Source organism: Nilaparvata lugens, chromosome 3 (genome assembly GCF_014356525.2).
Source record: "Nilaparvata lugens isolate BPH chromosome 3, ASM1435652v1, whole genome shotgun sequence".
Lineage (NCBI taxonomy): Eukaryota > Metazoa > Arthropoda > Insecta > Hemiptera > Delphacidae > Nilaparvata > Nilaparvata lugens.
In genome coordinates, this window is record NC_052506.1 from 83784998 (window position 1) to 83802696 (window position 17699).

Below are 17699 nucleotides of genomic sequence, written 5' to 3' on the forward strand. Positions count from 1 at the left end.
TGGTATTAAAACGGTAGTTTGGAGTTGAAGTGTAGTTGATTGGTACCAGCTGTTGATAATGGTTCCTTAGAAGACCTATACAAATATATTATCACTCCCCTATCATTGAGAAACTGGAAAATGTTGAAAAAAATTATTCACCTAATGAAGAGAGTATATATATAATATTCATATGATATGCATTCATTAATTACTGAAGAATGGAAGAATAATTTACAATTTTTTTGAATTTAGCTTAGATTATATTCATCCTAAAATGGAAAGAATATGGAATTCTGTGTGATCATCGTACGTCGCATGGAGGGCATAGTGCCCTCTCCTGAACCCCCTGTGCTCCTGATAGGAATTTTTGTGCAGCGAAAAAAACTAACACTGTTGTACTTTTTACAACAGCGCGACTGCCAGAAGGTTAATTTTCTTTCAAAACAGTATAAATTATAAGGAATATATAATTATAAGGAATGCAAATTATTATTATTATTCAATTTGATCTGACTCACCTGTATGGAAGACGATACAGGCTCAAGAGAGGACACCCCCTGGATTTTGAACTTGTACTCTCTGTAAAAAAATGTCACAAAAAATAAGAAACCAATAGAAAAAATGTACTGTTTTAGAATGCGTTTTTCGAGACAAAATGAAGAAATAATTGGTAATTGTGACGATGTTTTCATATGAAGGAGACTGGCAAGAAGGAGGCTGCTTTCATATCAACGATATTCTTAAGTTGGAAAAATAGATATCAAAATCAAACGGAAACTAAAAAGGTTTGTTTGGTATTCTTTCAATCTGTGCATATTTGATATAAATGTCTGATACATCAACAACTTATCTGAATCATTTTATCAAAATAAAACCAATTTTCCATCAAACTAAGTATAGAAAGTACTTTTAGAAAGCTTTAAAAAACCTTTAGTTTTAAATAGGCCTTAACATAATTTATAGACATTCAATGTAACAATTCCAGATTGAATTCAAGTTTTTTCTTTTAAGAACAATGCTCTGGAATCAATTCGGAAGAAAATAATAATTCCATTATTTTAATATGAATTAAAGAGTTAAGCAAACCAATCGTTTTTGTTTTGGATAATTATGTGGAAATACCTATTATTATAAAGTGAAATATTAAATAATATTCACTTTATAACCTTAGAATTATCATAATTAAGGTTACTTGATCAATGTAAATTACTCAAAATCGAGTGTCATGCAAACTGATCTTTCAATTGAACAGTTTAAATCAAAAATATTGAATTTAGTGCAATTTATTAGGACATAATTAATACCATCACCGAATTAATAACAAATTATTTTTATATTAATGCAATTTAATATTGTTAAATGATAAGTTATCACTGCCCATCCATCCCTTTTATTAGATATCACATTAAATGTGATAAAATTTTGAGTTATTGAAAAGTGCATAGAATGATCAATTTTATATTATGTTATATCGATTAGATCCCATAATTATAGCTCCCACCACAATATTTATTTATTTATTCAATAGTCATTGATTGATAGATAAAATATATTAGCTGGAGAAGCATGATCATCATGAATGGGGAAGGATTGTGGCTAACCTATCATAGAATTTGGAGAAAATGCAACAGAAATTTCACCATACTACAAAGTTTCAACACCTATTGAACCTGAAAATAAAATTCGATTTTTACACTGAATTACTTAATGAATTAAGTTTTACAATAGAAAGAAGAAGAAGAAGAAGAAAGAAGAAGAAGAAGAAGAAGAAGAAGAAGAAAGAAGAAGAAGAAGAAGAAGAAAAAAGAAGAAGAAGAAGAAGAAGAAGAGAAGAAGAGAAGAAGAAGAAGAAGAAGAAGAAAGAAGAAGAAGAAGAAGAAGAAAAAGGAGAAAAAGATAGATTATCATGTTGCTTTGGCCTGTGATCTGTATAAAAAATGTCCTGTAACAACTAAAGGTTGCAAACCGTGCATTCCTCCGAACATCTTGCCTTTCAACGAACATGAGCAAATGTTTCATAATGTTAAAAATCAGCTGTTAATCATTCGCCGTACCGTACTCCGAACCATTCACCGTGCCGCTTGCCTCTGTTCTAACTGCTCACCTCACCTCACTACGAACGCTGAACTTTTCAGCCAATCAGAGCCCTCGATTACAATTCGCTGTGCAGCTCGCTCCACAATATTTTTTCTATCCATCACAAGTGGAAAACATGCGAACATGAATACAGTATGGGCAATTTTTTATTTGATTAAATTCATGTTTTGAAGAATTCATTGTTACGAATGATAAATTGATAGGAGCTTATAAATATTTTCTAATTCAAATGAAATAACTTCTGAAAAAAATAATGATTGGATAAATACCAATATTGAATTATTGTTGACCAAGAACTCAGTACATCGACAATTCATTCAACTAATTCTGTATTGATAAAATTATAATCATTTTCTCTATTGATAATCAATTTCATCAACTAATCATCAACTAACTGAAAAAAGTACTTCAATTTCCATGAATTTATTAATAGAATTATATAAATCTAAAATGTGGGTCATATCTAAATTCACAAAGAGTTCGATTCTTGTTGGCAAGATAGATGTTACTCAATGCACAAATCATTGTTATTTTACTAAAAGATAGGATAAAATGAATAGTTCTCTTCCAGGGGTAGTTTTGACAACCCACAAAACTCATTTTTCATTTGAAGAAATAATATCAAAAAGGTGCATAGGACCTTACTCTTTTGTTCAGCTTGCTAAAATACCCCTCATTTCAATATTAAAATTTTCGACTGACTGTAGCCTACAGTAAGTCAATCATTCTATCAAGGCTTGAATAATTTTGAAATTTTAATTAAATAATAGTGGAAGAATATAGGTAACTATCATGTAGATATCAACACCTTTATTTAAAGACATATTAACTGCATGCGTTTTCATATTGCCGATACAGCATTGATAAAACTGTAGACGTTTATTTAGCAGTCTCAAAAAACTGTTCTAGCTGAAAAATTAATAATACCTACATGCCACGTGTAGGCTTATACATTGCATCAGGAAAACGAAGTTCAAAACTATGGTTTTCCTAAACATATGTTTTTGAGATAATTTCTTTGATGCAGCTGTTTCACATTCACCATTATAAATTATACAGAGTTTGTGAAAATAAAAATATTTATTGATTACCAAAACAATACTTATATTATATTAATGATAATAATCAATTATTAAAACAATACTTTTATTATATCAATAATAATAATATTATTAAACATATTTATCAATTATCAGAGCAATATTATTGGGGTTGGGTGGAATCAGGTAGAAAACAATAATAGAACAGATGTTCTTTTTTGAATTTCTAACATATTATTTTGTTATTTCCAATGATTACAACATATGTTAGAATATCACATGTCAATAAATAAATTATCTCATTTCCATATGGCACTCACCTTAACATGTTCATAACCTTACTTAATAGGATCCTTTTTCATCCTTTGAAACCCTTAGAGGAAAAATATCTCAAAATCCGTTCTTAGTGCGCGTCTAGCATGTTGAAGAATATTTGTGCAAAGTTTCAAGTCTGTAGGACAATTAGTTTGAGCTGTAGAGTGATTTTACATCAAAATTTTTGAAAAATGCCCTCTCCTGGACCCCCCTGTGCTCCTGATCGAAATTTTTCTGCATAGATCAAATTTTTTTTTGCGGCTGAACAAAAAAGTTTCTCATGACTTTGTGCAATGAGGGGGCCCAGCTCCCTCAGGGGGGCAAATTTCTGAAAATCATTTCTTAGTGGATGTTTTCAGGCTACCATAAACAATCGTGCAAAATTTCAAGTTTTTAGGCTCAGTAGTTTGGGCTGTGGTGTGATTTCAGTCTGTCTGGGCTTAGCCTTTTATAAGTATAGAGATTGAGACGTTAGCTACAAGAAGGGCATATAGCTGATATCTAAGTTTTTCAGGAACAGAGTTTAAAGTTTTAATAACTAATTTAAATGTAGAAGGCATTGAGATAAGGTAATTAACTCCTAAAACCAATAAGATTAATCACTTCTGTACAAAATTTGAGTATGAAATATGTAATTAAGTTATAAGGGATTAAGTAATATAATATAAAAAAAGAGATGTTATGTGCCCTTCTTACACCTAATGGCTATTCAGTCAAAGAAAGTGAGAATTGAATGAATTATTAAATCATTATTTAAGTTAGAATATTAACTTTATTGAATTGTATCTGTTGTCTAAAAACTAATTTTAAATTTCTAACAAATTTTTCAGTCCGATCTTTGGTGTCGATAGTCTTCATTCATTCATTCGCTGTCACAGTCTTCATAGTTGTCTTCATCACTCATTTCTTCCACATTTCCAAGGATATAAGAGTTCTATTTCAATTATCAATAATAAAGTGCCATACAGAAATAAGAAATAAGTGCCAAACTCAAATAAGATAACAAAACGTATTCACTAAAAATAGTCTAGTTAGCAAACTGGCAGTTGAAAGCCAAAAAATTCACAGAAATCAGCTGACTTTCATTTACAAAAACACACATACCAACATGACGACACAAGATATCATTATGAAACTTTCAGGATATATGGAGAAAGCAATGGCGGATCGTTTAAAACGTTCTCCGCAATAAGGGCATATAGCTGTATGTGCCCTTCTTGTAGCTACCGCCTCAATTTCAGGAATAATTCGTGTTTCTCATAATATCTGTGTTTCTCAACGGTAATATATGAAGAAATTAAAAAAAAATTAACTATGCAACTTGATGTCTACTCGAGTATTTTGTTAGAACCAAAACAAAGCATGGTGGATGACCTACAGATTGTTTGTTTAGATCTGTACAGTCACTGTCAAAAGTAAAAATAAGATATTTCTATCATCTGACAACATTGCAAAGATTGAAAGGGATAGCGCTATCTGCTTTGTCAAATGATAGACAAGGATAGCAACACCATTGTCAATCATATGCTGCCATTATATCGTGGACCTCACTATAGTACAACACGGGATTCCCATAGTTGAGTAGGTTAATTAAATTTCTTTCTTCTTTCCTTTCTCTCTATAATTTCTATAGTGAGGTCCACGTTATAATGGAAGTGGAGAAAGATAGGAGAACAACATTGCCGATCATCATTTTTGTCAATGCCTTCTATAGACGGTAGCTGATACAGGTTTATTGATGTAATATTAACTGTTCATTCTTGTTTAAAATAATAAATTATATTTCATAAGGCAAGAAATTATATTTTTCAATAATTCCATAATGATTTTTCATAATTAAGATGAAATCTTTTGTTAATTGATTATAAATTCTACATTGTTGACCGAGCGAAGTGAGGTCTAAGATTCAAGTCGACGGTTTTGCATTTATCTTTATGTTTATATTGAAATTTATATTCATGTTCCGCATTTACAGCGAAATGCAGCAATAGATTTTCATGAAATTTGAAAGGTATGTTCCTTTTTGTATTTCGCGTCGACGTTTACATAAGGTTTTTCGAGTGAATTATGAATTGCATGCAATGACGCATGCAATTTTATATCTCAATGTAACTTAGTAAAAAATCAGCTGTCGTGTGGACTATTAATTACATGCAGTGAGGCATGCAATTGATAACTTGAAGTAGCATAGTATTTTCTCCCGACTTTTCTCTGCTTTCAACTCGGTAAGCTTTCGATGATAGTAGCATAGCTGTTTACATCAAATTATTAGCATTGTCGATACAACAATCCAAACAGCCATTAGTCGTTTATACACCGATATCTTGCCGACACGACAGGACAGAACATAATTTACTCTGATGGACAGTAGTAGAGGAGACTGTGGTTTATAACTGCGCGAGGTCTACTGTTCACAGAACTACTAGTTAAAAGACGATCTGGCAACAAGAAAGAGACAGAGCTATCCGCTTTTTGAATGATAGACAAGGATAGCTAATCAAACACTGCCATTATAACATGAACCTCACTACAGTAAGACGGCACCTTGACTTTGGCAGTGGTGGTCAGTGGCACATATCCGAGTTGGGCTTCGGCGTCGCGCTTCTCCTGGATGACGTCACGCCCCAGCAGGTCCTTGAAGTGTGTGGTGAGGTGACGACGTAGCAGCGTCTTCCCCGGGGGAATCGAGAGCAGGCTGGCCAACAGCTCACCTGTGAAGCGAGGCTCGTGCACCAACAGGCCTCCGTGCACTCCTGCCAACGTTGCAAACAAAATTAGTCGATAGTGGTGAAACAGTTCTAGTTGGTAACTAAACTAGTTCGAGTATGTATTAATAATAGAATTTATGAAATTTTTATAAAATAGATTCAAGATTTCTTTATTGCGGAAAACATTCGTACAAAATGCATAGCATCGTCATAAAATAAACATGATAAGTACAAAGTATTTACATTCAAAGAAATAAAAATTTAAAACACAAGCATACAAACAGCACAAAATACCCTCAAATTAGAAACTCCTCTTTCATATATGTTCATATTTGTATTAGAATAGTTTTTATGGCTCTTAAAATTATTCACATCTAGCTCTTTTAAATGTTCAGGAAGCTTATCATAAGCTCTTATACCAAACTCCTTGAAGCAGTTCAATGTATTTGCATAATCGCACTGGTTAACTCTAAGAAATTCAGAATTTCTAGTGTAATGGTTGTGAACGTTGCTATTTACAGAAATACTTGCTAAATTAGTTCTTACATACATAAGACACTCGAGCTGTCAATAGCTGGTACAGTAAGAATTTTGAATTTTTTTAATAAATCTGCACAATGAAACCGACTATTCACATTAGCAATGACCCTTTTACTGCCCGTTTTTGTAACACAAATTTTTTTACATTCGTATCATCACCCCAGGCAACCACACCATAATACAATTAATGAGAATGAAGATAAGCAAAATACACTGAAATTAAAACACTCTTATCAACAATGAACTTCAATCTATTTAACATAAAAATTCCCTTCGACAGTTTGCCACATAATATTTTGATGTGTAAGTCCCATTTTAAATTGCTTTGAACTGTTATACCAAGAAATTTTGCATTGTCAGGATGTAATCTAAATCCAAATTCCAAGAGTTGAGTTTTCTCCTTATTAAGACACAATGAATTAGATGCTGTCCAATCTTCAATTATCTCGTTCACTGTAAGCAACTACTAGTTTTCTACAGGTTATAACCTGACGATGGTGTGATCACCGAAACTAGAGTTACGTTACAATTTGTATTTTTGTTTTATTAATTTTAAAGGGTACGGTACTAGAATTCTATCTTAAGGTGCGTACAGATATACGCGCCGCGAAAATGAGCAATTCACTTTTAATCAGCTGACTATAAATATCTGTATTTTTATAGAAATGGTATAAGATATAGATAAGCTTGGCATCAGCTGATTAAAAGTGAATTGCTCATGTTCGCGGCGCGTAAATCTGTACGCACTTTTATAAATACAAGAAAGTAGCCGTGAATTCATACATTTCAAAAATTATGTAATTTTATTTTTGCATTTTTTGCAATGTGGAAAATAAATTGAGTTGATTTGAGTTCATTCTTCATCACAGTCTATTGACTGGGAAATTGCCAAATTAGTGCTTCACCAATGATATGGTGTCGAGAGGAGACTAGACTCTAGTCAAGAGCGTGTGTTTCAAAATGGTGACACTCAGACCAGTCGATTCTAGTCTCCGCAACGTCACCCATTTGAAAATGCATGCTCTCGACTAGAGTCGAGTTTCTTCTCGACCTTAGTTGCGTAAGTGTGAGTTGAGCCTAATTCTACCGAGCTTACTCTACTCTACTTACTTGGTCGAGTCACCGTTTCCACTAAAATTGAGAATAGTAGGTAAAGTGTGTTGTCTAGTGAACAGAACTAACCTCAAAATGTCAATACTTTTAAATAAATGAACACTTGAACACTTACAAACACTTTAATAAATTAATACTTTTTAAACTTGACAGCCTACGGCACGACTCTACTCTACTAGCTCGAGACTGTTTTCATTAGCATAGTAGTGGTAGAGTAGAGTGAGAAGCGGTGATGGGGGAGGGCAAGTGGTAGAGTATTATCCCACGGTGCTATACCACTCTACTCTACTAAAAACTAGTACTCTACCATGAACGATTTCATTGGGAGAGTTCACAAGATAGTTAGTACTTGCCCAGGGAACTCTACTAGCTCTACTAATGAAAACCAGGCTTTAGTTATTTTTGGTGTAGCTATGTGACGCTGGTAGTCTCTCATACTGTGCCGTTCTCACACTTTTACCCGGACAAAACAGTAATAATAGACAGTAGTTGACAGTAATTGGCTGAGTTGACAAAGAAAATTAGCTTAAAATTTAGAACAAGAAGTTTTTTTTAAAGAAGAAGGGTTCTCTAATTGGTTTTTGTGGCATCTAATCACGGTAAAAATTTAACTGACTTTTAACAACCAAGTCTGGTATCTCGTCCTGTTCTTAAGGCTGTGCAAAGGCTAAAAATAAACTTTCTACTCGTGATATTTTTCAAAGTTTTTCTATTTGTATATCATATTTCAAAATGAAAAAGTTTTCTCAGGAAAACATTTTTTTTCTGATCATTACTTTTTGAGATATGAGCGCCTAAAGTTGAAATTTTTGGGACCGAACATTTCAAATTCGGTGAGAGATAAATCCATGAGATTTACAGGATAGATTCTTCATGGTATTGCTGATCTAGTAAGACAAAAAATTTCTGAAAATATCAATTTTTAAGATAGTTATTCAATTTACTAAAAATAACTTTCAGTTGAGTTATTTTTGGTAAATTGAATAACTTTTCAAAAATTGATATTTTCATAAAATATTCGTTTTACTAGACAAAATACCATGAAGAATCCACGATTTGTATATCATCAAGCTATCAAAATGAAAAAGTTTTCTTAGGGAAATATTTTATTCCCGATCATTACTTTTTGAGATATGAGCGCCTGAAGTTTAAATTTATAGGACAAAACATTTCTAATTCATTAATCCATGAGATTTAGAGGATGGATTCTTCATGGTATTTTGTCTAGTAAAACGAATATTTTATGAAAATATCAATTTTTGAAAAAGTTATTCAATTTACCAAAAATAACTCAACTGAAAGTTATTTTTAGTAAATTGAATAACTATCTTAAAAATTGATATTTTCAGAAATTTTTTGTCTTACTAGATCAGCAATACCATGAAGAATCTATCCTGTAAATCTCATGGATTTATCTCTTAATGAATTAGAAATGTTTTGTCCCATAAATTTAAACTTCAGGCGCTCATATCTCAAAAAGTAATGATCGGGAATAAAATATTTCCCTAAGAAAACTTTTTCATTTTGATAGCTTGATGATATACAAATCGAAGAACTTTGAAAAATATCACGAGTAGAAAGTTTATTTTTAGCCTTTGCACAGTCTTAAACTGGTGGTTCGGGTTACAGTTGAGATATATACCTACTCTATAAACCTTGAGATTTAACCTACTTTAGAACATGGTACACCATAGTGGAGTAGGTCAATTTCCACACAGAAAACACTAAACATGTAGAAGACACATTATAAGAGATTTCTGAAATTAACTACTGTATGTAATTGTAAACTATTTTTTCTGTAATCGATGTAGTAGTTATAGGTTTTTTGGGAAATTCAATTCATTTTTTTTACAAGTTGGATACAGAGATCAACAAAAAGAATACATGCAAACAACAACAACAATACAAATTAAAACAAAATAAAAAGAAAGTGGCGCAAAAAAGGGTGGAAGATTGAAGGGTTTTTCCAACTATGGATATCCATGTACTAGGAAATCCTTCAATCCTTGAGAGGGTGAAAAAAGGAATCAGGAAAAGTAAATAGACGGTAGATATGAAAGGATGGGATGAGGGACAGAAAATAAGGGAAAGGATGGAAAAAGAAAGCGATAAGACCAGGTTTAAAAAAAAAAGATTTGAAGGACTAGATTAATTACAAAGGATTGCATAATAATCAAGCACACAGGTAAGAAGAGTACACTTTGTGAAAACATGTCATAGATAGAAGAAGTATTTGCATTTGATGTTAATATCCTATTTTTCATTCATTTTAATTCATTTATTGTATAAAATACTATAATCATAATACAATTATGACATTGGAGGAAAGACTAGGCTGAGCCTGCACTATTTCTCTCCAAAAATTTTGATAAAATGTTAATATTGTCCAAAAGATAAGGTTATGTAATCACACACTGCTTTGTTACTTGATTTTCGGTTTTAGTTTTCTAGTTATTTTTGCACATTCAATATATTGTTCGGGGATTGTATTAATGATTTTACTGCTTATATAAGTTGTGTTCTGATGGTTTCTATGTTTGTATTGTAAATTAAATATTTATATGCTGTAGGTCTTAGGTTGTATAGGCTGTTGGCAGCGTTATTTGTAGAAGGATAATCAGTTTTATACTTAATAATAAATCTTACTACACTCAAAATATATAATTGTCTAATCAATTATGTCTGAAATAAACATTTATTTATATGCAAGAAACAATCGCATTGCCACAAAAGCCATTAACGCACAAACTTACGATTCGATCCTCAAGTCAGAAGTAGAAACTCGCTATGCTAAATTGAAAATATCTAGAACAATCATTACTTGAATAATTTCACAAATATGGAGAAACAGCTAGACATTTACCTGAACCCCTGAGGTTGGGAGCATATTCAGCAAGGTCGACGGCTCTGAGCCACTCCATGACGCGGTGGTTGGTCCAGAGGGCGATCTCGGCCGGCCCCACGTTTTCCGATGAATCCGGCGCCGATCTACGTATTAGACAGTTGCCGTCGAAATTGTTGTTTCTCAACACCTGCGAAAAAAACGGCAGGAATGAGATTGTTAAATTGAAATCAAGCTTTTCAATCGTCCAATGGGAATATATATTAATTATTATTAAACGAAAATCCCAATTGAATGATGTAAATCACCCCGACTTCTGCTACTGCAAATATTGACAAAAGGGTAACACTCAACTCCAGTCAACCTATGAAGGTTCATCAACAGTGTACAAGCACTTAGCATACAAAGATAAGTTTGTGTCCATGATTTGTGATTTATGAAATGAATAGGTTTAAGGAGATAATAATTATATTCCTACAGATGAAAATAAATTGAAAGTTGCATTTGTTCAAATGCTAATTAATAAATAATTATTATTAAACGAAAGTCCCAATTGAATGCTGTAAATCACCCCGAGAAGACTTCTGCTACTGCAAATATTGACCACAGGGTAAACAGCTAGATGGAAATTCGATGAGAGCTTCTATACTATCTACTATATACTATACTAAACTAGAGTGATCCGTGGTCTAGTGGATAGAGTGCTTGCGTAGCAGCATAGAGATTCCGGGTTCAAACCCTCTAAATACCAAGTTTTTTAACCAGATCACTCCCGTGTTATCGGATGGGCACGTTAAACTGTCGGTCCCGGCTGAAGTATGAGAGTCGTAAGGCCCATTGACGGCTTAAATTATATATTCAGGCGGTGGGACCTTTCCGCAAGGTACTCCTCACCATCAAAAGCCATACGAATTTACTATTTACTTTTATACTATACTATAGTAGCGCTCATCGAATTTTCATCTATTTTACCCTGTGGTCAATATTTGCAGTAGCAGAAGTCTTCTCGGGGTGATTTACAGCATTCAATTGGGACTTTCGTTTAATAATAATTATTTATTAATTAGCATTTGAACAAATGCAACTTTCAATTTATTTTCATCTGTAGGAATATAATTATTATCTCCTTAAACCTATTCATTTCATAAATCACAAATCATGGACACAAACTTATCTTTGTATGCTAAGCGCTTGTACACTGTTGATGAATCTTCATAGGTTGACTGGAGTTGAGTGTTACTGGTAAAACGCTGTTATTTTACATGTTGATATTATTTAATATGAGTTATTTTGAATGAAAGTATCTTATTTTTATGAAACACACTGCATAAATATGTACTAGAAGTCGTAAAGTAGATAACATAGTATATGCAAAGGTTTTATGATGAGATGTAAGATGAGACACGAGCAAGTGTCTAAAATATCGTGTGATATTCAAGACACTAGCGAGTGTCTTAAATATCTCGTGAGGTATTCAAGACACTAACTCAAAACATTAACTCAAGAGAGATTATTCAAGACACTTGCTCGTTTCACTAGCTCATGTCTTAGCTTACATTTTACTCATGCTTTAAGGACTTATAAAACCGTTGCATAAACTATCACAGTATTTTCTAATAGTTTTCAAGATTTTTTGTGTTCATTTTGTTGACTCCATGTTTGTCTGACAAGTTTCATTTTATTTTGAAAATTATTTATAATAAAATATTTATTTAGTTGACCGAGCGAAGTGAGGTCTAAGATTCAAGTCGACGGTTTTGCATTTCTCTTTATGTTTAAATGTTGATATGTTGTGCATTTACAGCGAAACGCAGCAATAGATCTTCATGAAATTGGACAGGTATGTTCCTTTTTGAATTTTGCGTCGAAGTATACATAGGGTTTTTTTTTAATTTTGCATTTTAAGGCTACAAAAGGAAAAAAGGTTTCCTTCGAACACCAATATAACTGTAAAAATCAGACTATAGAATTATTCATCATAATTCAGCTGTCTAGTGGACTATAATAATACTACCCGTTCAAAAACATCGAACATCTTGAAAATGTATCTTTCCATCAACGTTAATCTTAACGTTTCCATTAATCTGATGATTAAAATTGCAACAAATATTATTGGAAAGAAATTGATTTCTAAAATTATGAAAAGTGAGAAATGAAGTTTGTAGGAAATCAGCATTATGGTAGTTTTATTTTGTTAACTTCAACACACCGATTTTTCGCCATCACGACAACACAGAATGTTCTCTGATGGGTTGATTCGATTGGCGTCCGATGGCAGCCAGACCTGATAACAGCGCTCACACTCACATTCCGGGACGACACATCACGGTACGATAGGACAGAAAGCTCTATGTTTATTTAGAATTTTTTCTAGACATTTTAAATTGATAAATTATTTATTATTTTTTGAGAAAACATAATAACAGGTCAATGTAACTTACTGAGCGCGAGGTCTACTGTTCACATAACTACTAGTTACCTGTATGCCAGTGCGAACACTAGCCACATGCAGCGCATTAGTGACATGCAGAGCGGCGAGGTCGTCCAAGGTCAACCGATGCAGAAGACGTCCGTCAACGCGTGCGGCCAGAAACGCGTCCTTGTGCTGCGGCAGACCGACGTCGTCCAGCCAGCGTAGCACCCAGCCGGTGCCCAGGGCTCCAGCCGCCACTAGGGTGCTATCAGTTACGTTTCCGCCACCCCGCTCACAGTACAGTGCCAGGTGCAGCTTCTTACGGTGCAGCGGGTTCTACGGATCAAGCAAATATATTATTATATTTTCGTCACACTGCATAGAAAACGTACAATTCCTGGACACTTTCTAAGTTGGAAAGATAATGTTTTACAGAGTAAATAAAAACAGCTGGGCCCTGTTTCATAAAACTTATGTAACGTAATACAGGAGAATCACTATTCTAATTACATGCTCGATATAGCCGATAAAATCAGCTGTTACTGTATTAAAGGACTTCTAAGTTTTATGAAACAGGCCCCTGGTATCAATTTGAGTCTTGAGCCTGGAAAAGTAAAGGTCAATCGCGATACCGGCCCGAAAGTGGTTACTTTCCGATCACTTCCAGCTTCTGTGTTTTTTAATGAGAGTATCAGTTGTGCACGACAAGAGGGTCCCTGGTCCTTACAATTTTCTCGTCGTGCGTTACCAATAGATGGCATTGACAATCAATGGAAAGTCTTATCAGCTGTTTCTATTCACAACTTTTTGATCTTTTGAATCATCTGTTTCTATCTTAGACCAGTTATAGAATAGACACGGCTCATTGTATATTGATACTGAAAGTCGATGAAGCCAACATCTACAGCCAAATCCACCCATCTTGACGTCACAGCAATGACGTCACGCATCGTAAAGAAATTATAGAAAACGTTTTTGAGTTTGTTGTGTAAGTGTTTGTGGTGTTAACTTACATTGTTGTTGAACAATGCATTGTTGTTAGCTTGGTTGTGACGTCAAGATGGGTGGATTTGGCAGTAGATGTTGGCTTCAGAGGCTAGACTTCCCAGCGTGTCTATTCTATAACTGATCTAAGGTTTCTATTCACAACTTTTTGATCATTTGAATCAAGGTACCTAGAATTAATACATGTATTTCTAGGAACATTGTTTTGAATATGAGCTATTTTTAAACACGTGAATTTACGTATTCATTAGTTATAGTTTATTCATTTACATAATATTGTTTGATGATTGTGTAGGGAAAATATCATACTTTGTGGACGTGAATGTCTCTTGCAGGGCAAGCATGGACTTCCAGTCGAGGCGTTAGCCTCATCATGCTCGCCCTGCAAATAGCCACTTCCCAGCCACGTGAATTGAGTTAAAATTCCTTGAAGGCGTCTCGAGACGCGCGGCTATAAGCAGGCGTTTCAAGACGCGCGGTGAGAGCAGTCACGACTGGAGCACATAACCTATAAATTCATTAGATTCGATGATTCATCAAATATGAATCGTAAAAGCAATAATTATAGTATCCAACACTTCTAATTTATCTGTCTCCATAACGTTCATTCAACATAGAAATCCAATGAGTGATCGAACCTAATGAATTTATAGGTTATGTGCTCCAGCCGTGACAGCTGTAACGTCGCATCTCGAACTGTCTGCTTATAGCCGCGCGCATCTTGACAATCCTGCTTATAGCTACGCGTCTCTAAGGAATTGCATCTTAGAACAGCTATTTCGCAACACTAAAACGTACCTTTCAACCATTCTACAGAGTTTTCCTTTATTACTATCGGTAGGAGTTTATTTTAGAAAACTTGCTTATCTTCTCGTTAATATAATCAACAATGTACGAAATAAGCTATCTTACCCTATTATTCAGTGGATACTCACCTTAATAGCGAGCTCTTTGTCGACTTCGGACTGCGTGGCGTTGAGCAGCTGTGTGCCAGATTTGATCCACCGTTTGGCCTCAGTGGCACAATAGTCCAAGCCCAGGTCGGTCAGCCACGCGCACAGCGCATCTGTGTTCCATTCAGAGAACGGTTGATCCGAGCTGCAATCATTCAAATTCACAAGTAATAGCATAGTAGTTATTGTAATATCATGGAGGAAACAGAGCGTTAAGCTGCGTACAGATATACGCGTCTCCAGCCCGCTCCGCGTACACTCCGCCCTCGTTCTGCAATCGCTCCGCCCCCGCTCTGTACTAGCACCGATCATGAACGTTACGGGAGATGTAAGCTCTTCTCGCGTTCCACTCTTGCTCCCCGGTCGATCATCAATCGCTCTGCTCGAGTGACGTTCGATTGCGGAGCAGAGCGAAAGTCTGTACGCACCTTAAGATAAACGACCTATACCATGGGATACCTTCTTATGCCATATTTTCTCTAGGTAGTCCGGTTAAATGATCATTTTTCAGGAAACAGCCCCGAAATAATTTTTCTCGTCGGATCTATATTTTTTTGGGGTGCTGAAATCGAATCTGAAATTTGCTGACACGCCAGAGGGCTTCTTCACCCCTAAAAACCCACCACTCTATAAAACTTGCAGTATTATATTTTATCTATTTATTTATTATTTTACAAAGGCGACTTTCTAGAAGTATTTTAAGCCTAGGTGATGATGATGGGATGAATGAAGGGATACAATGAAGGTAGAGTTATGAATGAAAAAAATTATAGGTTATGCTATCCACTTGAATTGATTTGAGTCCACTTTTCAGTCCTAAATAAACTAGAAATTTTGAATTTTATTTGATTTAAAACTGAATATAATAGAATGATTACATTCAATAAACTCTCAGAACTATAAAGTAATGATGAGAAATCACTCATCATGTGAAAGTACAATTATTAAATCTCAAAAAAATCCCTAGAAATTTGAAATTTTGAAGTGAAAAAAATAAAGTGAACAACTACAAGACTTCGGACTATGTGTAGCTCCAATTTCGGATTATGTGTAACCTATCTAAATTTGGGAGAGGAATAGTACAAGTTTACCTTATTTTTTCTCTCCCTATCCTTTTTGATGATGTACTTGTTGTATGAATCAATAAAGAATGAAGAAAGTAAATGGTGGGAGGGGGGTTAATAGCAAAAATAGAAAAATATGTCTTTCGCTCAAAACACAAAGTTTTAATTGTAAAAGCTTTTCAAGGCCTTTCTAACCGTGTATTGTATTATTACAAAAATTGTATGATTAATTTTTCTGATAAATGAACCATTAAAGACTTCATATGTAATGCTATTTCTTAAATTACTGGTTTACCGTGTGGTTTGATTAGTGGTCCAGCCGAGTCGGGCGTTTGCCGTGGCTCTAACACCTCCACGGCGGAACTCGCCATCGCCAACAATGTCGTCCAAACTTCCCGAGCCACTGCGCTTTATCCTAAAACCAAACCACAAACAAATTGTTATGAACCTATGAAAATGTGAAACAATAAATAGTGGTATTGTTAAGACGCTTTTTTTGTTATTTAATTTATTTTGTTCTTATTTTTATCTTACTCTTGTTTTATTCTCAGTTTGTTGTTTATTTTTAACCTAATTTTTGAATGAAGATTGTTGTAATGTTTCGAAGAGACATATAAAGGGTTTAACCTGTTGTTACCATGTATGTATTTTTGAAAATAAATAAAAACATTGGGTTGCTATCCTGGTCCGGCATTATAACAATGAAAATGCCATAGTGAGGTACACGTTATAATGGCAGGGTTTGATTAGCAATGGTATTGCTATCCTTGTCTATCATTCAACAAAGCGGATAGCGCTTTCTCTTTCTCGCTTTGCTCTATTGCTGAATCGACTTTTAACAATGTAGAATTAATAATTAAGAAAATATTATTCATCTTAATTAAGAAAAATCATTTTGAAATTATTGAAAAATATAATTTCTTGCTTAATAAAATAATATCGAGGCACCGAGCTTCGCTCGTTATTTTTATTTATTGATAAACAGAACATAATTCTCTAAAATGATCGTGTTTATATTTTACAGCTGGCTATACGTCAGCTTATGAAGTTCGGGGATGCGATATTTTGATTTTCCACAGAATCACTCGCTCACTTCTTACTATCCACAGACGACGAAAGTCTCAGCTGTTTCAGCCAAGGATGAATTATTCTTTTAATGTCGTTCAGCGAGTTTTCCCAAGGATGAGACCTAGTGCAATCGAATTTTTATATCATAAACCTAATATGTTCCAAATTTCGTGAAAATCGTTAGAGCCGTTTTCGAGATCCGTTGAACATAAATAACCAGATAACCAGATATAAAAATAACCACATATAAAAATATATAAATATAAACAGATATACAGAAATTGCTCGCTTAATAATTTATAATTAAATAGTTTTCGAGATCTGTTGAACATAAATAACCAGATAACCAGATATAAAAATAACCACATATAAAAATATATAAATATATAAATATAAACAGATATACAGAAATTGCTCGCTTAATAATTTTTTGCTTAATAAAATATAATTGATTATTTTAAACAAGAATGAACAATATTAATATTACATCAGTAAACCTGTAACAGCTACCGTCTATAGAAGGCATTCACGAAAAAGAGGTTCGGCAACGTTTTTCTCC

The 17699-nt window shown here is 33.9% G+C and overlaps 1 protein-coding gene across 7 annotated transcripts in view; it reads right to left on the reverse strand.

The window, feature by feature from the left end:
* LOC111054970 (liprin-beta-2) overlaps nucleotides 1-17699 on the reverse strand; it is a 192933-nt gene that overhangs the window by 11600 nt on the left and 163634 nt on the right. For all 7 annotated transcript variants that reach the window (XM_039424869.1, XM_039424868.1, XM_039424866.1 and 4 more), the window contains 5 exons: nucleotides 16368-16487; nucleotides 14991-15153; nucleotides 13117-13386; nucleotides 10659-10827; nucleotides 5979-6187 (listed from right to left, as the gene is read on the reverse strand). In XM_039424869.1, coding sequence (XP_039280803.1) covers nucleotides 5979-6187; nucleotides 10659-10827; nucleotides 13117-13386; nucleotides 14991-15153; nucleotides 16368-16487 — 931 coding nt within the window. The remainder of the gene's footprint in view (nucleotides 1-5978; nucleotides 6188-10658; nucleotides 10828-13116; nucleotides 13387-14990; nucleotides 15154-16367; nucleotides 16488-17699) is intronic.